This window comes from Somniosus microcephalus, chromosome 5 (assembly GCF_052327205.1).
Source record: "Somniosus microcephalus isolate GS21.2 chromosome 5, FLI_Smic_1.0, whole genome shotgun sequence".
NCBI lineage: Eukaryota > Metazoa > Chordata > Chondrichthyes > Squaliformes > Somniosidae > Somniosus > Somniosus microcephalus.
Window position 1 is genome coordinate 81,292,933 of NC_140991.1, and position 24,970 is coordinate 81,317,902.

Below are 24,970 nucleotides of genomic sequence, written 5' to 3' on the forward strand. Positions count from 1 at the left end.
AAATACGGAAATTGTATCTCTACATTCTGCAAGATGGTGGACCACCGTTATTGAGACGTGAATGGATCAGAAAGATAAGTTTAGACTGGCACTCCATTCAGGCACTGATGGTGGCTGGTAAAAAGGATGACGACGTCACTCCTGGACGATTGTCAACAATCTTAGCTGACGCCAAAGAGGTATTTCAACAAGAACTGGGCACTCTTAAAGGCGTAACCGCCTCGATAAAAATAGAGGAGAATGCAATTCCCAAGTTTTTCAAAGCAAGACCGGTACCATATGCAATTCGCCCAGCCGTCGAGGCAGAGCTGGAGAATCTGGAGAATGCAGGCGTGTTATCTAAGGTAGACTGGAGCGAGTGGGCGACACCCATCGTTCCTGTCATGAAGAAAACGTTAAACAATAAGTCTGAGGAGCCAAGGAAGGTTCGAATCTGTGGGGACTTCAAGGTGACAGTGAACCCAGTCCTTCACACAGTACAATATCCTCTTCCAAGGATAGAAGATATTTTCGCCTCACTATCCGGAGGGAAGCGTTTTACAAAAATTGACCTAGCGCAAGCATATTTGAAGATGGAGGTTGAAGAATCCTCTAGGAAGTATCTCACGATAAACACTCACAAAGGTCTTTACCAGTATAATCGACTGGTATTCGGAGTAGCATCAGCTCCAGCGATATGGCAAAGAGCGATGGAACAAGTCCTGCAAGGGATTCCGAGGACTCAGTGTTACTTGGACGACATCCTAGTGACAGGTGAAGATGACAGTGAACACCTTGCCAACCTAGAGCAGGTGCTCACTAGACTACGTGAACATGGGCTTCGAGCCAATCGCCCCAAGTGCGAGTTTTTTAAGAAACAGATATCGTATTGTGGCCACGTGATTGATGAAGAGGGGTTACATAAGTCCCCTGACAAAATTGAAGCGGTAGTTAAGGCTCCAGCGCCTGAAAATGTGTCACAACTGAGGTCATTCCTCAGATTGGTGAATTACTACCATAAGTTTTTGCCGAATTTGTCCACAATTCTGCATCCACTGAATGCCCTACTACGAACGGGAGTAGCATGGAAATGGAGCAATGAATGTAAGCGGGCCTTTCAGAAGAGTAAGGACCTAATCACTTCAAGAGAAGTATTGGCTCACTACAACCCATCACTACCGATAAGACTGGCGTGTGATGCGTCTCCCTACGGCATTGGGGCGGTACTGTCACATAAATTCCTTGATGGTTCTGAGAGACCGATAGCTTTTGCGTCACGCTCGTTAACTTCAGCCGAGCGTAACTACGCCCAGATTGACAGAGAGGCCCTCAGCCTGGTGTGGGGGGTGAAGAAGTTCAATCACTACCTGCACGGTCAGAAATTTACTCTACTAACTGATCATCAGCCTCTCGTCTCCATTTTCAACCCTCAGAAGGGCGTACCGATAATGACGGCACAACGGCTACAGAGGTGGTCCCTTTTCCTAGGGGCACACCAATATGACATCGAGTACAAAGGAACTAAACAGCATGGGAATGCTGATGGATTGTCGCGCCTACCGTTGCCGACGGTGGAAGAAGAACCGGCAGTGGATCCAGTGGAGTTATTCCACTCGACTATTGTCGAATGTCTCCCTGTGACGAATGCAAACATAGAAAAGGAAACATGAAATGACCCGACACTCTTCTGGGTCTATGATTTAACGGTGAAGGGATGGCCAGCACATGGCGAACCACTGCTGCCAGCATTCTCGCCGAGAAGAGAACAGCTGTCAGTGTGCAGAGGAACCTTGATGTGTGGATCCAGAGTAGTAATTCCACCCAAATTGAAGGATAGAGTGCTCAATGAGCTTCATGAGGGTCATCTGGGAGGGGTAAAAATGAAGAACTTAGCCAGAGCATTTGTGTGGTGGCCGGGAATCGATAGAGAAATCGAAGAGATGACCAAGAGCTGTACAGGATGCCAGAAGGTCCAAAACGCCCCACCACAAGTCCCTCTACATCCATGGGAGTGGCCCTCATCTCCATGGCAAAGGGTGCACATTGATTTTGCTGGTCCCTTTATGGACTTGATGTTTTTAATTGCAGTGGATGCACATTCAAAGTGGCCAGAGGTAATAAAAATGTCCTCAACCACCACAGAAAAAACTATCACCATATTTGCCAGGAATGGGCTGCCTGAACAGATTTGCTCTGACAATGAACCACAGTTTGTGTCTGAAGAGTTCCGGAGGTTCTTAAAGAACAATGGTGTTAAGCATTACACATCCGCCCCATATCATCCAGCCACTAATGGATTGACCGAGAGGTTTGTTCAAACATTCAAGAAGGCTATCAAGGCAAGGTGTAATGAAGATATACCCCTACAACACAAGGTGGATAACTTCTTGTTTGCCTACCGGAATGCAACACATGCGGTTACCAACCAAACTCCAGCCATGATGTTCTTCAATCGAAGACTACGATGCCGCTTGGATTTGGTTAAGCCAAACGTCAGAAGAGATGTGGAGAACAGGCAGTTTCAGAATATGAATGAAAGGCCGACCAGGAGTTTTAAAATAGGTCAACCAGTTTTGGCCCGGGACTACCGCACAGAGAAATGGCAGCCAGGAACGATCTGTACACGGCAAGGACCTCTAATGTATACCGTGGACATTGGAGAAAGCATTGTAAGATGCCATGCTGACCAGATTCTAGAGTCACTGGAAAACCTCAACTCCACACCACGATCTGATACACCTGGCGATGAAACCGAAGTACCAATTGCATCTACCGCAGAATCAGTGATATTGGAAGCAGACGAACCAAACAACGACATTGATCCCGACTCAACCTTGCCAGAAGAACCTGATATCCCAACGAGGCATTATCCAGACAGAATCAGGAAGCCTCCTCAAAGACTGAACTTATAATTGCTTAACTTCAACTAATGTATCTAGCAACCGTAATTGTAATTGTAATTAGTTATTATTTAGTTGTTAAATGAATGTGATGTACTGTTTATCTAAAAGGGGAGGAATTGTTGTGTATAAGGGAATTTAAGGGAATAACTGGTCTCAGACTGCAGTACCGGCAGTGACCATGCCTGTACAAAAGGCCCAGGCAGGCTTCTGTAGTTTCAGTTTCCAGATTGTCTCCATTTAGTAAAGACTTGTTAAACCAACTCCTGCATTCCGTGTCTCCATTAACACACGGATTTAATAAGGCGCTAATGTTTTTCAACTTTAAAAAAATTCAGTTTTGTGCTCCAGGAAAGAAGTGGAGTGCTAAATCAAGTGCTCTACTTCCTTCCTGGAGCGCATCAGGCAGCAAGTGGGGCAGTAGGTGTGCAGCGCTGCACACTGGGCCATGCAGCGCTGCCGCGTTGGAAGGCTCCTTCCCTCCCTTAAAGGGAAGGGCCATCGCTACAGACTCTGCAAGGAAAAAACTTACCTGGTCCCTGACGGCAGCCGCGATCCGGCCCGATGCACTGCAGCAGAGTACCGGGCTGATTGATCGCTGGCGAAGAAAAATGAAAAATAACCAGAAAGAGCATTTGAGAATTTTTTCCACTTACCTCGGCCACCCCACCATTAAGTATCGCCCCCGAAGCACCCGGCCTCCTGATGAACGCCTCCTGCAGCTGCCGGTATTTTCACCCGGCGATGCTGCAGGGGGCGGAACCGGAGTTTGGGTCCAGGGTGATGCGTCACGATCTCCAGGTGAAGGAGATTGGGACGCAACGCCATCCCGCCACCGCAAACCTCCTGCCAAATATAGCAGGAGTCGATCTTCTCGCCACGCCCAGTCAGTAAGTGCTTAGTGCCCTGTTGTCGCTGCCCCCCCCCCCCAGAGGCGATAACGGGAGGCGCTAAGGTACCCAATTTCTAGCCCAACGTATGCATGTGAAACAACAACAAAGCTGTAAGGTTGTGTGAGGGCTTTGCATAGATGAGCAGTAAATGTGGAACAGGTTGATGGAACACTTTTGGCCATCTATCTGGTACATGGTACTCTGGGTAGTTTTACCTTGCCTTAGAAATGTGCTGTCTCCTGCATCTATCCCTATGTCCTACAGGATATGTAGACAGTGTTGATCTTGGCCACGACCTCCTGTCAACTATAATGCATTGCTGTCTCTTAGCAGCATTCCTGCAGTTTGAAATAGAGCAACCTTCCACAAAAGGGGCTGTAACGCAAAGAGTTCAACAGAGTCTGTTCTGGGCTCTCTAATATTTATACTAGTTATAATTGATACTAATTATTTCTACTAATATACACTTTGTTGGTAATACAGTGCTAAGCATCAAATGACCAGTACACTGATCAGTATCTGGGGCACTGATTACATTCAAAGTAATCAATACTAATTGAGTTGATGGTCTACGAAATAGCAAATTAAATTTACTGTAGCTAAATATAAAATAGCGTTCATTGGCACATGAGACTATGAAATGTAGAGGAGCCTCCAGTAGCAAAGATGGAAAGGATAAAAGATTTGGCATAATTATTGACTATTCAGTTGAAAACATGTAGTCAGTAGGAAATTGCAGTCAATCGAGTATTGAATGCATCCCAGGGGCATGTTAGCTTATATAATTCATTGGTAAGGGTATATCTAGAATACTGAAGAGGGTAAATCTAGATTTTTTTGGCACTCTACCTTCATATTCAGATTGAATCATTGGAAAGAGGTTAGGGTAGATGGCCGAGAATCATTCTCAAAACTAAATTGCAAGTAGAAAGGAATTTTGATACAGAATATTAACACATCCCAGTTAGCCCTGTAATGATACTAAGTAGATGTGATTTTATTTGTTTGTTACCAGCAATTGTAAAAAAAATAACTGCCAGATAATTCAAGTATGCTAAGGACAGACTTGAAGGTTTATTCATGGTTGAAGGAAGGCAGAGCAATAAGAATTGAATGCCCTTTCCCTGTATCTCAGAAAGCATTATTACACCTATGCGAAGCATCTTGGGACTTTTTTTCGACATTAAGGAGCTATATAAATGCAATATGATAAGGTAAGAAAACGTGTTTACTGATGAAGCTAGATTAACAAACGACTCAGTACATGGGAAAAATAGATAGGCAATTCATTTGCATTATTGTCATTTCTAATTCCTTGGCTTAATGTTAGTTTTTACTATTGTCAGAATTGTATTTTTGTGTTGCAATTTATGCGGTTGAATGATTACATCAGCAAGGAGAAAATAAATAATACAATTCATTGTTTGTAATCTCTGCTAATTAAAAAAAAAATTATTTCGTTTGAACTATTTCAAGTGGAATTTTTTTGTCTTCCTATAAAGTCAAACTCAAAGCGCATGCAGAATTTGATACTTGGGACCTTGCTTGAGTTATGCGACAACTCCAAAACGATCTATCATGTAAATGTGTGGCGTGGAAAAAATGATTGTACGGCAGCTAGCTTTCTACTACATCTTTGGAGGCAAGAGGAGAGAGATATGCGAGTCAAGCGGGATGAACACGGGAGAATTTTAGGTAAATGTGTTTGAATAAACTTCTGTAGTAGTAAGAATAAAATGTACGGGTAGTTTTCTAACAGTCCTCACCAGTAGCATAGACGGACGGGTCACATTGTCTGCATGCCCAATACGAGACTCCCAAAACAAGCGCTCTACTCGGAGCTCCAGCACGGCAAGAGAGCCCCAGGTGGGCAGAGGAAACGCAGTAAGGACACCCTCAAAGCCTCCTTGAAAAAGTGTAACATCCCCACCGACACCTGGGAATCCCTGGCCCAAGACCGCACAAAGTGGAGAAGAAGCATCCGGGAAGGCACCGAACACCTCGAGTCTCTTCGCCAGGAGCAAGTGGAAGCCAAGCGCAGGCAGCGCAAGGAGCGCACGTCAACCCAAGCACCCCACCCACCCGCCCTTTCAACCACCGTCTGCCCCACCTGTGACAGAGACTGTAGGTCCCACATTGGACTCATCAGTCACCTGCAAACTCATTTTTAATGTGGAAGCAAGTCATCCGAGGGTCTGCCTAAGAAGGAGACATGGACCGTGAAAACGGCTCAGGAGATTGAGCATGTAGGCCTTAAGCCTGTCTCTCACCTAGTCATTTCTGCCTGTTATTTTGTAGCCAGACAATTGTGCAGAGGCCTTTTACAGAAAATGTGCAACATCCTCATTACGGCCCTGAAAAGTATTTTGAGGATATTCACATACAATTTCCAGGGTTTTTCAGTGGGAATGTGCAGCATGTTTACTGTGTCCATTTAAAATGGGTGATGTAAGAAATGCACATGCTGCACTATCAGCTTATGCTCTTAAAGTTATCTGTCTGTATTTGTAATTTGTAGCTTCAGTTTGGATTCTTGGATTTTAGCTTCTGGTATTTTTTTCCAGCATTACTGTTGTAGGGGGTGGCATGTGTGCAGTCAGCTTTGCCTCTGACTGGGTTTTGAGCGGTTCGAATTGCTCCCACACCCCTGGGTTCTAGACACCGGACTTAGGTACAGGTGGCGATACAGAATTGGAGTAGACAACTGGTTTGGTGCAAGAAAACTGTATTTTTATTAAAGGCACAATGAAATTACAACACTGAAAATTACTGGAATAGTTACAGGCATACAAGAGTACACTTAATTAGGAATGGGAAACACACGGCACATCGAGGGAAAAATCACATTAATAATCCCCCTACCCTTGTCCCACCCCCAATATCTAACTAAATTGTACTGTAAGGGGCCAGGGATTATGCTCACCAATAAGGGTTTCTGGACAGGTCGAATCCTGTCAATTATGCCGGTTGCGGTTTTGGGGTTCACTCTTTGTGTCCTTTGGGGCCTGCCGTCGTCACGTGGTCCCAGGGTGCGGTGGTGGTGTCATCTGAGTAAAGTACCCTCTTTTCTCCGTTAGAGATAGGGAGTAAAGTCTTTGTTGGGTACTTTACCTTGTAGAGTGGAAAACTTCGGGTTTTGTTCTTCTGGCGGTGGTCTGGTCGTCAAAGTTTTGTTGCGGTTGGGGTTCGGTTGGCGGTCTTCGGTGTTAGCTCGGTCGTGGTGGCCTAGATTACTACCTGTGCAGTGGTAATTATCTGAAGGTATGGTTTACCCGGCCCTTTGTTACCGCGGTGCTCGTGGTCATTCCTTGTGTGAGGCTGCAGTTGCGGCCTAGTCGTCTTCGGTCAAGCCTGCCCCACTGTGCCGGTTTGCTTCTTTGAGTTTCGAGTACCTCTGGACCTGAGCGTGTGCCTGCTCGTCCCCCAACGCTTCCTTGCGTTTTGAGTAAACTTGGACCTGAGCGTGTGCCTGCTCGTCCCCCAATGCTTCTCCACACTGCCCTTCTCTGCTTGCTCGTTGGCCTTGCCGTTCGTCTCGCCTTGCTTGCCCGCTTGCTGCACACTTTTGGTTACCGGTGGGCCTACAATTATACTATTTTGGAGGTTGTTATCTGCGCGCCAAATCAGGGTTAGTTCTTTGTCTAATTTTTGGTGGGCTCGTTAAAGTGATTATAGTCATTCACCTTAACTGCTTTTGGGGCGGTTGTCTCGTTGCTAAATGGCTTTAATATCTTGGGTGTTTGTTATTGATAATGTTTAATCGGCGTCTTCCTGGCTTGGTAGCTACTTCGAACTGTAACCGATTATTTATGCAAAGGTTTGATGGGTTCAAGATTAAGTCTTTCCTGAGTTGATTTGTTTCAAAATGAAGAATATGTATTCTGTATTATCTAGTTGTCTGGCTTCAGAAATAACAAGTCTCTCACAGGCCCAGGCATGTCAGGTTTTTCAAAGCCCTTTTGAATTTGGCCTGCCGTTTTTGCAGGGTCCTGCTTTCCAATCTTGCAGGCTTCTGCCACGAGGTCCAGAAGCCATTTTCTTTAGGGTACCCTTATTAATAACTTTGTCCTTCAGGGTCCCTTTATTACTAATTTTGGGGAATGTGGGAATTTTGAGAACCCTACACTCCCCCCTGTTGATACTAAAACTTGCTTTAAGTATCATACTTACGAAGGTGAGCAAAATTCCGACCCTCCACAGCCAATCTTCCCTGTAATTACCTATCTAAAATCCCATGACACATGCATTTCCCATTCTTTGAAAATGTAGTGTACATAAGCATATAGGCAGAATACAGTTGTTTACACACATCCAAGCATGGAGGGGGTCCAACACCCCTGCACCACTTGGTACACATACATCTTTATTAAAAATAACACGTCAAAGTCTTTATTAAAAATAAATATATGCAAAATAAAACAACAATCTTTATTCAAAAATACAAAATAAAAGGATCAAACAGGTGTATCTCCCTCCACCTTAACATAATGCACCTTCCAAGTCCTTTGGTTTCGGAATTCTAGTATTTGGCCTTTTCCCTTGCACTGAGTGCACACTAGGTACAATACTATTGTACCCATATCCGGCAAACCACGAGGATGTGGGAAGCCATTCTAACCCATGAAAGGACCTTTACATTTTCAAAAATGTCCCACCAGGGTGGAACTACAATGTCCAATATCCTGGCCCCTATCTCGACTGTCTTCTGCTCTAACGTGTAGAAATGTTGTTGTGAGACGATTACTGCTGTTAGTATCTTGGTCAGATGTTCTGGTAGAGGGGGGATTTCGTAGCCGAAATGTGCTACATATTTTTGCAGGTTGGTAAAATTTTCTGTTACAGTGAGATGAACAGTGGAGGGTTCAGGAATGGGGACAATTCATTCATGGGCCACTTGAACTTCTGCCTCGGGTTTAAAGCAGAAACTGCTGTCACTTACCGGACACCAGCTATGCTGTCCATGCTAGTAGTGGGGTACACCTGTGATGACACAATATGTCCCACCTCCTATATGTGCTACCTGTGGGGAACATGGTCTTGTGCCATTACCTCCATGGTACAGTTTATAGGTTTTGCGCCAGCAGCTTTAAACCCACACTGTGGTTTTGAATAGGCGTTCAAGTGCTGGGGACACAGTATTATGTGTGCTCCCCAGCTCCGGCACCCCGAGAGGTCAGTACCTGTCATAGCGTGCTCCCACTTTATGACATAAGGTGGGACCACTGTGAAACAGATGTGTGCACCCCCTTGAATGACTCCAATGTTCTCTACCCTGTATACCGGTGCGGGTCGGGCTGTCCCACCCATGACCGGCATCCTCACTACTATCCCCATGATAGTGTGGTTAGAGCGCCCATAATCTACTGGAACAGGGTAGGCCTCAGAAGCTAGCCGGAGTTGACACGGGCTCAATGCACTCTCAAATGGATGGAGGGCTGTGAGGTGCTTGTTGCTGATCCAGGAGGGGACTAAACCCTGTTTTAAATCCTCCAGGTTACTGTGGCCCTCGCCTAGCAACCATGCCCTGTACAGTACGCACACCTCATTCTGTGCAGCCTGATCTAAAGCATTCCTGTCCTCTCTTATAAGGGCATTTACACCCTTTGTGTGCTTCTCCAGCTCAGCAATGATCTCTTTTAAATGGACCATCATAGCTTGGTCCTCGTGTAACTCTGAGCCTACTACTGTATTTTCACCCATTAAGATTTTTCGCAACTGCGTTTTCAAACCGTTTATCTGTGTCTGTAATTCTATGTCATCCAGGCTGTTTATAACAGAGGATCCTGTGTTAAATGCTGTGAAAACATCATTCCAGGCTCCTCTTCTTTGTCTCCCCGCATTACCAAAATACTCAGTGTGTGTAGTGTACAGTTCGGTTTTGTCTACGCCGGCAAAATCGAACTCATAGAATTTCCTAAACATATCTTTTAACAGGGCCTGGTATAGCTGTTCTGTCTCTGTGGAGCAGCACTCAGGTAAGTGTACCACGGTAAGGTTTAAAATCACAGAAGCTACCGCATAGTGTACCCCCTGGTATAGCACCTTTTCGGTCGGCACTAGTACCAACCCATTCCCTGGTCCCTTGGTGGCGGCAGGGCACCTCTCTACGTATGTCCTTGCTGTCTGGGTCGTGGGCAGGGGCTTTCGGGCGTGTGCCACGAGTTCAGTGGCTTTAACTGGGGCTGGGGAGCGTGGGACTATGCAAGTGTGTAGGTGGGAGTCCCATTCTACCCCCTCCCCCTTATCCTGCCATGATGCGGAGAAGATATGCCTGTGGGGCAGGCCCTTTGCGACCCCCACATGCAGACATAAATTCCTTGTTCGACTCCCACCACTTATCCCAGCATTCTCTAGTCCCCCTTCGGGTCCCTGTGACTGTCCGGTAGGTGTCGTTCCCCAGTCGTACCCAGTCAGCTGTACGGTCCCCCATGTCTCTGCTCAGCTTTCTGAGCCACCACCACCTTCCCAGGGGAATCTGTCCTCTGCAGGCCAGGCACACGCGTTTCCCCTCAGTGACCCCGACCCGTGAGGCCACAATCTGTACGCTGGGGCAGGGGAGGGAGGCCTCCCCGTAGGTGAACCCGGTCTGGCTGGAGTACCAGGTGGAGTTGGATCCCAGCCACCCTGGCCATCTTCCCTCATGGGAATAGATAGCGAGCTCCTCCATGCCTCGTTCGCCGCCCCCAGCAGTCACAACCGGTGCTCTCTCTCCTGAGCACCCATAGATGTGGGAGTCCTCCACGTCACCTCGCTTCCCAGTGCTCATTCCTATCAGAGTGAGTAGGAGTATGCCCCCCTTCATCTCGAAATCCCTTCTGTAAAGAGACACAAGAGCATATAGCCAGGTCCCGAGAAGATTCTCTGGCTTGGGTAAAGCATAGTCGAGTCTTGCGACCTCGACTCAATACAAATGCTCCTAAAACAATAATACTTAAACTACCAATCACCTTGTTTAAAATTAAACTAAACACCCAAACTTAACAATAACTAAAATTATATTACAGAAACTATGTACATCCGCCGCCCGTCTCCAGGCGGCCAGACTAATCCCTATTCGGGCTGCAGCACACTATTCCCTTCGGTGTGGCTGCCCTGTCCTGTTCCTTTGGTCCCTCGCAGCCTGCGGCTGCTGGCTGGGGGCCTCTGCCCTCAGATTAATCCCTGACTTGAGAGGCTGCCCTTATAAACTGGGGAGCCGGTGACCACGGTTTCCTTGGCCGTGGCATTCGTGGGGACCTTCCAGGGACTTTGGCTGGTGGGGTTTTTCTGGCTGGTGATTCTTTAACATGAGCCACAGCCCCCTCCGGTGCGGTCTGTAGGCTTTCCACTACTGCTGGCTGGGGATTTTCATCCTCAGGTTTTACCTCTCCTAAACCTGTGCTAGGGGCAGGTAACTCTTCGCAGCCTGGTGCTGCAGGCTGGGGGTCCTCGCCCTCACATCCCACCTCATCTAAATCCCAGAAGAGTGGGGGAGTGTCCCAAACGGTGGGCGGGATGGCCCCTCCCCTAAAACAAGCCACTGCACCTGCCTGTGCAGTCTGTGAGTTTTCCCCTGCTGCAGGCTGAGGATTTCTATCCTCAGACCTTGCCCCAACCGGCTGTTCTCTTTTCTCGGGCTTAAACAATTTACATTGATTAATATGGAACCATTTGATGCGCCAAGGCATCTCTATGGCGCATACCATGGGGCTTACCTTGTCTACAATGCTGTAGGGCCCCATGTATAACAGTTCTAGACTTCCTACCCGAGCAAAATTCCTCACCATAACCTGATCCCCTATCTCCCACTCGTGGTGTTTTCGGGGTTCTAACAGCAATCGGTTGCTCCGATGCTGCTTTCCCATGTTCCCAGCCGCCTGCCCGTGGACCTGTTTAAGGTGCTCAAATAGGTTCCTGGCGAACCTGGTCCTGGTTTACCTTCCTAAACTGACCTTCTGTGAGCACCGGGGCTAGTACATGGGTGGGGGTCCGCATAACTCTGCCAGTCATCAGCTCGTGCGGGGAGTACCCCATGCTTTTTGACTGGCTGGCTCGGATCCCCATCAGGACCAACGTTAGGACCTCTGCCCATTTTCTAGGTGAGTCCACCATCTCTTTCCTCAGCCTTTCTTTCAAGGTCCTGTTTATCCTCTCCACAATCCCTGAGGACTGTGGGTTGTGTGCAATGTGCCATTTCCCCTCGATGCCGAGTACCATAAGGGTATTCTGCATTACCTGTCTGGTAAAGTGACTCCCTTGGTCGGACTCCACATACTGTGGTAGCCCCCATCGCGAGAACACCTCCCTGACCAGGATCCTGGCTGCACCCAGAGCTGTGGCTGTTCTGCAGGGGAAGGCTTCTACCCACTTAGTGAACACATCTACCAGGACTAGGCAGTACTTATACCCTCCCTGGGCGGTGGGTAGGGGCCCGATGTAGTCGACCTGGATCGACTGCCATGGTCCCTCTACCCTCCTGATGTGTCCCATAGGTACCTTCCTTTTGTGGGGGTCAGGGTTGTTAGCAGCACACACCAGACAGCTGGCGCAGAACTCGAGGACATCTTCCCTGAGTCCTGGCCACCATCCCGCCTGTTCCACCCGCTGCCAGGTGGTCTCAGGCCCGGGATGCCCCGCTCCTGGATACTCATGGGCCAGTTGAAGGAATTCCCTCCAGTGCTGCTGTGGTACCACCCATTGTTCTCCCCTAAACAGCATGCCTTCTTTCACAGAGAGGGCTGCTGTGCCGTAAGGGCCCTCTACCCTTTTTCCCTCAGTCACTGCACTGAGGACTGCCTTGAGGACGGGGTCTTGGGTTTGGACCGTCTTAAGGTCCGGGGCTAAAGCTACCCCTGCACTCCCTTGTGTCCCATTCCTACCCCTGACTGCTGCTACAGGACTGGACCCATATGGGTCCCAGAAAGTGCCTGTGCAGGCACGTTGGCCTGCTGGTTGCCCTGACTACGGGGTTCTGTGGAGGAATGGGCTTTCACCTTATGGATGAAAACCTCCCCTTCCTCCCCCACTGCTGCTAAGATTTTCTCCAGCAGGGGTTTCACTGTGAGGGGTCTCCCGTCAGCGGAGGTGTATCCGCGGCGGGACCAGATGGCCAGGTACTCCGTACACGAATTGCACGTGAACATGCTGTCCGAACAAATCGTGTATGGGGTGGGGAAGATTTCGGGGTGTGTAACGACGTACACTACTGCGGACAGTTCAGCCTGCTAGGCGCTCATGCTGCGGGGGAGCTTAATTGCCAGGGCAATGTTTGCCGCTGGGTCATAAACTCCACACCCCGTGAGTCGCTCACCAGCAGAGACCGTGCTGGAGCCATCCACATAGATTTCGCGGCCTGTGGGGTGTATCCTGGCCCGCAAACCTATGTCCACTTCCCAAACCCCTTCTATGGAACACCAGTGGGCTATTCCAGGATATACCAGGTTAGCTGCGAGCTTTGGCTCGCAGAGCCCTTTCACCTTTAGGTCCATCTGTGAGAGAAGCAGGGTCCAACGAACAATGCGGGCACTGCTCACTGTCCCATCCTTGATTCTCCCGTCCAGGAGCATCTGGGTGGGCGTGTGATGGGTGAGGAGGGTGATGGGAGAGGTACCTGTGAAGATCAGCGATCTTTTCACAGCCCAATGTGTGGCCAAGAGGTGCCTCTCACAATTGGAGTAGCTCTTCTCCACATCCGTGAGTATCCTGGAGGAGTAGACCATCGGCCTCAGCCTGCCATGCCGCTCTTGGAGCAGCACAGCACTCAGGCTGTCCCCGCTGGCTGCTACCTCCAGGAAGAACTCTTTCCCCCCATCTATGGCCCCTAGAGCTGGTGCGGTCTGCAGATCTTCCTTGAGCCTGACAAATGCTGCCTGGCAACCCTCATCCCAAGCCCACTCCACTCCCTTGTGTAGGAGTCGGAGCAGAGGGGCTGCTGTGGCTGCATAGTCCTCAATAAAGTCTCTGCAGTACCTGGTTAGCCCTAGAAAAGATCTCACTCCCGTGACTGTGTTGGGGATTGGTAACTCCTGTACCGCTTCCCTTCTAGCTTTGTCTATGGCCCTTTCCCCAGCGCGTACGGTCAGGCCCAGGAATTTCACCTCCTGCTGGCCGATCTGCGCTTTCTTTGGGTTCACTTTAAACCCTTCCTGCCTGAGCAGTTCCAGCAGTTCGGCCAGTAGTGGGCCATGTTCCTCTCTCGAATCAGTGAATAGGAGCAGGTCATCCACATACTGTACCAGCTGCCTGGGCTGGCTGAAGCCCTTTAGACTGTTTGCCATGCATTGATGGAAAATGCTAGGGCTATTGTGGAAGCCATGAGGCAAACAGTTCCAGGTGTACGGTTGCCCTTTAAAAGTAAAGGCAAACTTGTACTGATCCTCCCTCCTTAAAGGGATGGACCAAAACCCGTTGGAAATATCCAGCACCGTGAAAGTGGTCGCGGATGCTGGGATACTTCCTATCAGGTTGGCAACTGCTGCTACTGTGGGTGCACAGGCTGGGATGTTACTGTTGAGCACCCGATAGTCCACAGTGGCCCTCCAGGAGTTGCCCAGCTTTCTAACCGGCCACAGTGGAGAGTTTACGTGTGTGGCTATCGGTCTCAGGACCCCCTGCTGTACTAAGGAGGACATGGCTGCTTCCATGTCTGGCTCCGCTTCCCTGGGGAAGTTGTACTGTTTTTGTGGTCGGGCCATAGGGTCCCTGTCAACGCTGACCTCGAACCCGTTGACCCTCCCACAGTCGTGCTTGTGTGTGGCAAATGTGGCTAGGTGGGCTCGCACAAATGCCTGGAACTCCTTTGGGTTATTATTGATCATGAGCTTGAGGTTATAACCCTCTTTAGGCTTCATGGTGCACAGGGTCCCCTTCCCCTCCTTCCCTGGGATGACTACTACTCCGCCTTCCTTTCCTGTACTTGCCCCCCATAGGCAATGATTCCTCAAATCCACCAGGATCCCGTGGCCTACAATAAAGTCGGCTCCCAGATCCCTTTTCCACCCTCCATTTCCCACTTCATTAGGATACAGGTCCACTTAGAGCGGAGCGTACCCAAACGAATGGACAGCGGGATGGAAAATGAGCCAGCCTGTTCTTTACCTGTGAATCCCGACAGACTGTATGGGACCCCGCTAGATAGAGGTGAGGTGGTGGGGTTATCTGAATGGATCACGGTGCATGATGCCCCCGTGTCCAACAGATAGGTCCCCTTTACCTTTTCTACCTCCACCTCAACGAGGGGTCTCTTCCATAAGTTGTACTGCAGGGAACACAGGTAAACAGGCTGCGCTGGCTCTAGTCAGGGCTGTGGGTTGGATGGGGCTAATGGGATCAGAGCACCGGTAGTGGCTGCTACCCTCTCTGGGCCAGTCAGTAGGGTCCTCATCGCGTCCAAAAATGACTCGACTGTGGCGGGAGGGATTCCTAACTCTGTCTTTTGGGCTGGGGCTGGGGAATTATTTCCCTTGTTATCCTTCCAAGGGTTTTTGCACTCCTTCCTCCAGTGTCCATCCTTCCCACACTCGTAACAATTAAGCTTTGTGCTGGAAGGGTTATTCCCTTCCTGATGCCACTCTTTCCTACCCTGTCCGGGTTTCACTTCATGCACCTTCCCTTTAGGTGGGCGTGCATCGGTTCCCTTACCATTCCGGTAAGCTAGGGTCAATTGGCTGATCACCGTCAGTTCGGTAGTCAGAGGATTCTTTGGGTCAAACCACATTCCTGCCTTGGCCCTGACCTGTGACAAGCTGTTTGCCACCAGGCAACAGAGCCAGTGGGCCAGCTGATCCCGGTCCAGGTACGCTCGGTTAGGTGCCCCAGTACAGGCACTCCTATACACCGGCCACAACCTGTCCGCGAAAGCCTGCGGGGCTTCCCCTGCGAGCTGCACTGTCTTCTCCACTCGGGAGAAAGGCCTTCCCTCATTCATCCCCATGGCTCCAAGAACTTCCTCCTTGAGCTCCCCATACTCGCAGTCCCTTCTTACACTGGTCAGAAAGGGACTGGAGGAGCTTACCCTCCAGGGAGAACAGCAGCATTTTGGCCTGTTCGGCATCGTCGCACTCGTTGATGCTGGCTGCCTGTTCCACTTCCCTGAAGTGGACCGAGGGGTCCCCCTTTTCTGTGAGCTTTGGTATGTGGCTTACCATAGCTCTAAGCTCTTGGATGCCGTAGGGAACTATGAACTGGTTTTGGAGGGGTCCCTCTTCCCCGTCACGAGCGGGTGGGCCAAACCTTCGCTGCCGGGCCAGGCACATCGGCCCCAGTTCCAGCCTCTCTTGCGGGGGTTTTTCCACCTCCGCTTCTACCCCTAACTCCACCCCCCTTGCTGCCAGACCTCGCTAAAACCTGGCGCTACGGGTGGTGGTCGTGGGACCTCCTGTTCCTCCACCGGGTCGTCCCTTGGCGCTACCACTGGTGTCTGAACCGTTCTCCCCTCATTCCCTGTAGAATCCGCCTGGGCTGCCTTCGGGCTTATGAGGCACACCATGCCCTTTGCCTTTCTTAGGGCCAGGCTCAGATTCTCTATCTGTTCCTGGCAGGGGCCATGATCTGCATCTTCAAACCCCTGCTCGCTCGCTAACTTATAGGCTGCCTTTATGTCTTTTACTTTCTCCTCCTGCTCTCTTACTTGTCTCGCTAGGTGGGCATTCTTCTTCTGCAACCTCAGCTCATTGCTCTTGGCCTCGGTGACCTGACACTGTAGATATTCCAGCCTGGCCTTATGCTCCCCCATTAACTGCACCTTTTCCTGGTTCAGGGCCTGCAATGCTACCAGTAACTTCTCCCCTGCTAGAGTCCTTGTTTGGACTTCCAGGGCTGACTCCCGTATCTCGGCTGCCTGTGCTTCAACGAGCCTGTCCAAAAGCTGGATCTGTTTCTTGAAGCACATCAGCCAGAGTGCCTTTTCTATGGATTTCCTATGATCCTTCTCTTCTGTCCATTTAGCTGCAGCATCGACCAGACGCCCAGCCTTTAACAGATTAGTGATCCACTTCTTAGTGATATTCACCTTACTGAATACATAATTAGAAACCCTCTCTTCCATTACAGTTTGCTCTTCCGAATCAGTGTCTACTGTATCACACCCCTGTTGCCGGAGTCCTGCCGCGGTCGCCATTTCTGTAGGGGCTGGTGTGTGTGTAGTCAGCTTTGCCTCTGACTGGGTTTTGAGCGGTTTGAATCGCTCCCACAGCCCTGGGTTCTAGACACCGGACTTAGGTACAGGCGGCAATACAGAATTGGAGTAGACAACTGGTTTGGTGCAAGAAAACTGTATTTTTATTAAAGGCACAATGAAATTACAACACTGAAAATTACTGGAATAGTTACAGGCATACAAGAGTACACTTATTTAGGAATGGGAAACACACGGCACATCGAGGGGAAAATCACGTTAATTATCCCCCTACCCTTGTCCCACCCCCAATAGCTAACTAAATTGTGCTGGAAGGGGCATGGGATTATGCTCACCAATAAGGGTTTCTGGACAGGTCGAATCCTGTCGATTAAGCCGGTTGCGGTTTTGGGGTTCACTCTTTGTGTCCTTTGGGGCCTGCCGTCGTCACGTGGTCCCAGGGCGCGGTGGTGGAGTCGTCTGAGTAAAGTACCCTCTTTTCTCCATTAGAGATAGGGAGTAAAGTCTTTGTTGGGTACTTTACCTTGTAGAGTGGAAAACTTCGAGTTTTGTTCTTCTGGCGGTGGTCTGGTCATCGAAGTTTTGTTGCGGTTGGGGTTCGGTTGGCGGTCTTCGGTGTTAGCTCGGTCGCGGTGTGCAGTGGTAATGAACTGAAGGTATGGTTTACCCGGCCCTTTGTTACCGCGGTGCTCGTGGTCATTCCTCTTGTGAGGCTGCGGTTGCGGCCTAGTCATCTTTGGCCGAGCCTGCCTCACCATGCCGGTCTGCTTCTTTGAGTTTCGAGTACCTTTGGACCTGAGCGTGTGCCTGCTCGTCCCCCAGCGCTTCCTTGCGTTTCGAGTAAACCTGGACCTGAGCGTGTGCCTGCTCGTCCCCCAATGCTTCTCCACACTGCCCTTCTCTGCTTGCCCGTCGGCCTTGCCGTTCGTCTCACCTCACTTGCCCGCTTGCTGCACACTTTTGGTTACTGGTGGGCCTACAATTATACTATTTTGGAGGTTATCTGTGTGCCAAATCAGGGTTAGTTCTTTGTCTAATTCTTGGCGGGCTCGTTAAAGTGATTATAGTCGTTCACCTTAACTGCTTTTGGGGTGGTTGTCTCATTGCTAAATGGCTTTAATATCTTGGGTGTTTGTTATCCATAATGTTTAATCGGCGTCTTCCTGGCTTGGTAGCTACTTCGAACTGTAACCGATTATTTATGCAAAGGCTTGATGGGTTCAAGATTAAGTCTTTCCTGAGTTGATTTGTTTCAAAATGAAGAATGCGTATTCTGTATTATCTAGTTGTCTGGCTTCAGAAATAACAAGTCTCTCACAGGCCCAGGCATGTCAGGTTTTTCAAAGCCCTTTTGAATTTGGCCTGCCGTTTTTGCAGGGTCCTGCTTTCCAATCTTGCAGGCTTCTGCCATGAGGTCCAGAAGCCATTTTCTTTAGGGTACCCTTATTAATAACTTTGTCCTTCAGGGTCCCTTTATTACTAATTTTGCGGAATGTGGGAATTTTGAGAACCCTACACTGTTCTTGCACTTGTTTTTGCCTTAGGTTTTCCATTTTTTTAAATTACCCCTGCATTTTCTACCTCTGGCCTTTTGGGCGCTTGAATTTTAGTTGCAGCTACCAAAATCCATAAAGTGGAATATCTTCTGGATGGTCCTCTATTTCTCTTGGTTTTGTAGGTGGAAGTGGAGAGCTTGAAGTGAGATCAGAGGCAGATCCAGTTATAGGAACTTAGGAATTGTTAGACAAAAAATGACCACGGTTGATCTGGTTTGCGTTCTGCCATCTTGGTAGTCACATGATGCAACGATACTGGAGTTGTTGACTAATCATGGCAATCAATCGCCATCAATTAGTCTACAACAGATCCAGAAATGATACAAGGAAAATCCTCAGTGGTGGAGAGCTTTGGGAACCATAGGCCCAAAGTCACCTTTTTCCTCCCAAGCATGCTATACTTACCATTTCTCAAGTCTCAAATTACTTATATACTGTTTCCCAAAATGTTTTATATTTGATGCTATCCAGACCTGGCCCTGCACAGTTAACCATGCCTAGAGGTCTAAAAAAAGGAAGAAGATATAATTTGCATTTATATAGTGCATTTTACATCCTCAGGACTTTGCAGCCAATTAAGTACTTTTAAATTATAGTCACTGTTGTTTTTGTAGGCAGACGTGACAACCAATGTGTGTACAACAAGGTCCCACAAGCAACAACAAGATAAATGATCGCGTAATCTGTTTTTGATGGTGTTGGTTGAGGAATAGATGTTGGCCAGGACACTGGGAGAACTCCCCCACTCCTCTTTGAATCGTGCTATGCAATCTTTTACATAGACTTGAGAGGAAAATAGGGCAACAGCTTATTGTCTCATCTGATGATCTGATCTGAGCATAGCCTCTCAGACCTGAAAAAGCTGTTTAGAAAGTGTTAATTGATGAGAGGTTCAGAATCCAGGGAACAACTACATTACTGAGTGTAATATATCCAAGTTTGCTGGCGATACAAAGCTAGATGGGAAAGTAAACTGTGAGGAGGACACAAAGGCCTAGAAATTCGTTGGGCTGCGCCACCAGTTAGCACCCAAAGAGGGCACTTAGTGGTTTTAGTGCCACTGGCCATGCCTCCCGCAAAATTTAGCGGTGCGCTAATGGCGGCGTTAGCCTGTAGCGCTGTGCCGCCACCGATGATGTCATTGGTGTGCGCAGCGCCCCACTACCGCCCCGAACGCGATATTTGTTCGCGCCCCCCGCTGTAGCGCCGGTCGCAAATTGCGACCGGTTCAGGGGGGCCTACCTGCGGCGGTAGTGGCGCTAATTAAAGGGGAGGTGCGCGGTGGCCATTTTTTCACTGGCCACCTGCCAGCACCTCCTCGCGCCGCCGTCCCCGGCCTCCTGAGCACCCCCCCGGGCAGTGCCGGCTGTGTCCCAAGAGCCCAGCACTTCTCCTCGGTGCCGGGCTCTTTTGCCGATCGTTGCACTGTGATATTCAATTGCAGCGCCCCAAGAGGGATGCGGGGCGCCTCGAGCAGCGCCCCGCTTCCGTTTAGGGTGCTGAAGCTGAATATCGGGCTGGCGCAAGCGGCTCCTTCCGGGGCGGGACTTCCGGCGCCCAGGCGAGACGGCGCCAGTGAATTTCTAGGCCAAAGAGCATGCAAAGGGATATAGACAAGTTAAGTGAGTGGGCAATAAGGTGGCAGATGCAGTATTATCTGTGGAAATTTGAGGCTATTCACTTTGGTAGGAAGAATAGGAAAACAGAATGGGGGAAAAATTCAGTATCGCCCCGTTTGGGGCGCCATTATCGGCCGTGCGCAAAGTTTAGTGCCTGGCGCTAATTATCGCCTCCGACGGCAAACTTGGCTTTTATCGCCCCTGGAGGTGATTGGAGCGCTAAATCAGGCGCTTCACACCTGTCTTAAGGCGCAAAGTCCGAGGAGCGAGGCGCTACCTCAGAGCGCTGGCGCAGCAAGGAAGTGCATATCAAAATGAACCTGCAAAGTGCTGCTCAGTACTCAAAACTCCTTCACACAGCGTTGAATCTCTCCAGAAGTCTCTCTCTCTCAGAATGCGTGGTGCACAAATGTCACCAACAAAAAAAGGCAGGAAGTGTTCACCTTTAAATAGCGCTCCCCCGTCCCTTTCTGACTGCAAAACGTTCCCCTCAACCTGTCGTTGCTAGCGGCAGGCGGTAAGGCAGGGGCGCCACTCAATATCCGGTCCGGGGCGCTACTGGGGCGTTGCACACTCGACTGACGTCACGATCTGCCGGTGCAAGAGATCGTGGCGGCAGTGTTTAGCACCGCCGCAAAATGTCTAGTTAATTTCGCGAGCGGCGCAAACATCGCCGCGCCCGGGTGCTAGTTGCTTTGCGCCTCATTAGTGCCCTCTTAAGGCGCTAACGGGAGGCGCAAATAACTGAATTTTTCCCCCAATATTTTTTAAATGGTGAGAAACTATTAAATGTTGGTGTTCAGAGAGATTTAGGTTTCCAGCCAGCAAAAAACTATTTAAGAAACACATTCCTGTTTTCCAGCTTTTTGTGTTCTAATTAAGAAGTCTCAAGCGTTTTGCTGCTGCTATAATTATGGCTGAGCTCGCCGAATAAGGTGACTGTGTCCTGTGACATGGATGTAAGGCTTGGTTTTAAAACTCAGGAAGTGAAATCTCCAAGTCCATCTTAGACTTACAGACATTGAAAATAGGCTTGTTTTTTTCCAAATATTTTAGAATTCTATGTAGCTCCAGGAATCTTTCAAGCATAAATAATTTCCATTTTTTAGCACATTATCATGTCCTCAGGACATTCCAAAGTACGTCACAATTAATAAATTACTTTTTCAAACGCAAATAGAAAGAAAGAACTTGCATTTTTATAGCATGTTATCATGTCCTCAGGATATCCCAAAGTGCTATACAATCAAAGAATTTACATTTTAAGTGCTGTCAATGTTCATACGTAGGCAAAAATGCCAGCCAATTTGTGCACAGCAAGGCCCCACAAACATCAAATGAGATGAATGATTAGTTGATTTGTTTTTAGTGATATTTGTTGAGAGTGGAATTTTGGCCAGGGCACTGGGAAAACTACTGACGTTTCTTCAAAGAATGCCACGAGACCTTTTATGTTCACTTGAACAGGTAGGCAAGGCCTCAGTTTAATGTCTCATCCAAAAGATACTGACAATAGCACTCACTCAGTCCTGCACCAAAGTGTCAAACTAGATTATGTGCTCAAATCTTGGAGTGGGCCTTGAACTCATACTTTTCTGACTCAGGAAGTATCAGGAACTTCAAGTTAATTATGGTTCTGAATACACCTGTCAACCTAATAGTTTGGGTGTTGAAGAGCCAGATTCTTGATCTAGAGTTCAACATCAATGTTAAATGGAAATGATTTAGTCTATAGTCAAGGGGTTCAGTCCCTTGCTTTCTCTCTGAACAGTTACCTTATTTCAGATCATTGTATGCATCTGTACAATTTTTAAGGGTATATTTGGTATTCAAGCATTTCATTCTACACTATGCATTTAACATGCTCACCATATGATTGCCAGCTGCAAGGGTATCTTCCAGCTTCGTTTTGTCTGTCCCCACCAATCAAATAGGTCCTACTAGTTTTGACATGTAATTTTTCTCCAAGCTATGTTACCTACCTTTTAAGCAAGCAGCTCCTTGTTTAAGTGTTTTGTATTGAATAACTAATTTCCACCTGTTGGTAATACCTGATAAGCTGGTGTCATTACTATACTTTCATGTACATTCTGATGAATAGAGAGACTCTGAAATTTGGTACCAATTTAATTTCCTAAATATAGTCCCAGTCAAATCTGTTTTACCAAATTGCTGTCCTCATAACATCAATTAGCCACTGCTTGGATCAGTTTGCTTCTATGCAAAAAATCAAGCACCTTTGCTCTACAGGGCCTCTTTTTGTCTTTTCTGAAACAGGAGAAAAGGGCTCTACCATCTCCAAAGTGAGGATGCTGGAATGCATCATGTTTTGGCATTTACTGCCCACTAGGGGCCACTCAAATAGGGATGTTGATTGAAGTGGTAATTGCAGGGCTTATTTTCCATTGAACGTTTGCAAGAAATTATGCACTTTCTACAGCCAAATGGCCAGAGTGACACAAAGCTGGGTGGGCGTGTGTGCTGTGAAGAGGATGCAGAGAAACTCCAGTATGATTTGGACAGGTTGGGTGATTGGGCAGATGCATGGCAGATGCAATATAATGTGGATAAATGCGAGGTTATCCACTTTGGTGGCAAAAACAGGAAGGCAGATTATTATCTGAATGGTAATAGATTGGGAAAAGGGGAAGTGCAACGAGACCATGGCATCCTTGTGCACCAGTCACTGAAGGTAAGCATGCAGGTGCAGCAGGTGGTTAAGAAGGCAAATTGTATGTTGGTCTTCATAGCGAGAGGGTTTGAGTACAGGAACAAGGAAGTCTTGCTGCAGTTGTACAGGGCTTTGGTGAGACCACACCTTGAGTATTGTGTGCAGTTTTGGTCGCCTTATCTGAGGAAGGATGATCTTGCCATGGAGGGAGTGCAGCAAAGATTCACCAGACTTATACCTGGGATGGCAGGAATGACGTATGAAGAGAGATTGAGTCGATTAGGCTTATATTCGCTAGAGTTTAGAAGAATGAGAGGGGATCTCATTGAAACTTATAACATTCTAACAGGACTAGACAGACTAGATGCAGGAAGGATGTTCCCGATGGCGGGGGAGTCCAGAACCAGGGGTCACAGTCTAAGGATAAGGGGTAAGCCATTTAGGACTGAGATGAGGAGGAATTTCTTCACCCAGAGAGTGGTGAACCTGTGGAAATCTCTACCACAGAAGGCAGTTGAGGCCACCCTATTAAATATATTCAAGAAGGAGTTAGATATATTTCTTAAGGCTAAAGGGATCAAGGGATATGGGGAGAAAGCAGGGACAGGGTACTGAATTTGGATGATCAGCCATGATCTCATTAAATGGCAGTACAGGCTCAAGGGGCCGTATGGCCTACTCCTGCTCCTATCTTCTATGTTTCTATGTGACCTCCCTAAGCAGAACCGTTTTGTTCACTATACCTACAAAACCTAAGGGGGGAGAAATTGGGTATGTTGCGTCAACTATTAGCGCCTAAAGAGGGCAGTCAGTGGCTGTAGCGCCACTGGCCGCGCCTCCCGCGATATTCAGTGGGGGCGCTAATGGTGGCATTAGCCTGTTGCGCTGCACCGCCACCGATGACGTCATCGGTGTGCGCAGCGCCCCATTAGCGCCTTGATCGCGATATTTGGTAGCGAACGCCACTGTAGTGCCGTTCGCTACCCACGCCCGGTTCACAGGGCCTTGCTGTGCCGGCAGTGGCGCAAGTTAAGGTGGAGGTGCGGGGCGGCCGTCTTTTTCGGCGGCCGCCTGCCATCACCTCCGTCCCCGGCCTCCTCGGTGCCAGGCTCTTTTGCCGGCACTCGCGATCGGGGATCGCGCTGTTGCAGGCCCCTCCCCCTTAACAATGGGAGGAAGGCCTGCAGTACCGCAGCGTGCCGTGCCGCAGCATGTGGCGCTGCGGCACATTGCGCTGTGATATTCAGTTTCAGCGCCCTAAGAGGGACGCAGAGCGCCTCGAGCCTCGCCCCGTCTCCCTCTAGGGGCGCTGAAACTGAATTTCTGACGTTCGTTAATGCTCCGAACGCTGCGCAAAAATCAGCACCCAGGCGAACTTGGCGCCACTTTGGCGCCTCAACCCAATTTCTAGGCCAAGGAGTTGCATCTTCTGTTTATTGTCTGTTTGACTTTCCTCTATTATGTGTGACTTTTACATCTGTGGTTCTGAAATTTTTGGGGTCATGCTCCATCAACGCAATGCAGCCAAAGAGAACCTCTATCTGCCAAAGGCTGATGCCTGTAGACCCCATTTCAAACTGTAGGGATGGTGTAACTTGCATAGCTGGCACGGGCACTTCCAAGCGCCCACAGCTGTTCTGCCTGAGGTGTCCCAAATCCTTTCTGAGCCCCAAAGAAAAAGCCTTTGAAAGTCTTTGGCTTCCAGTGGAGCAATTCTGCCTGCAGACAAAAGGCATTTGATCCCTTCCAGGATTGATTCCTCAGTCCAGGTAAGGTTTGAGGCCTTTTAAAAGGTCTAAATGGACGTTGGCCTGCTGTCAGCCAGTGAGAGGTCATTGAGACCTTTTAAGAGTGTAATGGGTGGAATTCCTGGTGTAGCTTGAAACCTACCCATACATGCCCCCTTGATGCAGGGAAGGCGGGCAGCAGATCCGCTCCTGCTCCCTGCCACTGAAAAATGACTGCACCAAAAGCATGGACAGAACCCGGCTTCTCCTCATTTTACAAGCCCCAAAATGGAAAAACATCTGGGTTTCTGCCCTGGCCCCAACCAGAATTTTGGGACCTTCATGTTTATGGGTAGAAATCCAATCTTGAAAATTCTTGAGTTTTAAAGTTTTTTTTCATGGCAATAGTATTCAAAAAGAACCACTGATGGACACGACCGTGGCTATTTAAAAACTGCCGGCATCTAATGTGCAAAAGTTTACATAAGTGAAATTAGTATGACAGTTTTCA

At 48.7% G+C, this 24,970-nt stretch overlaps 1 protein-coding gene across 7 annotated transcripts in view; it reads left to right on the forward strand.

Moving 5' to 3' along the window:
• The window catches only part of cfap69 (cilia and flagella associated protein 69), a 224,067-nt gene that overhangs the window by 158,872 nt on the left and 40,225 nt on the right, over positions 1 to 24,970 (forward strand). For all 7 annotated transcript variants that reach the window (XM_085987885.1, XM_085987888.1, XM_085987886.1 and 4 more), the window contains one exon: positions 5,275 to 5,467. In XM_085987885.1, the coding sequence (XP_085844011.1) occupies positions 5,275 to 5,467 (193 nt within the window). The remainder of the gene's footprint in view (positions 1 to 5,274; positions 5,468 to 24,970) is intronic.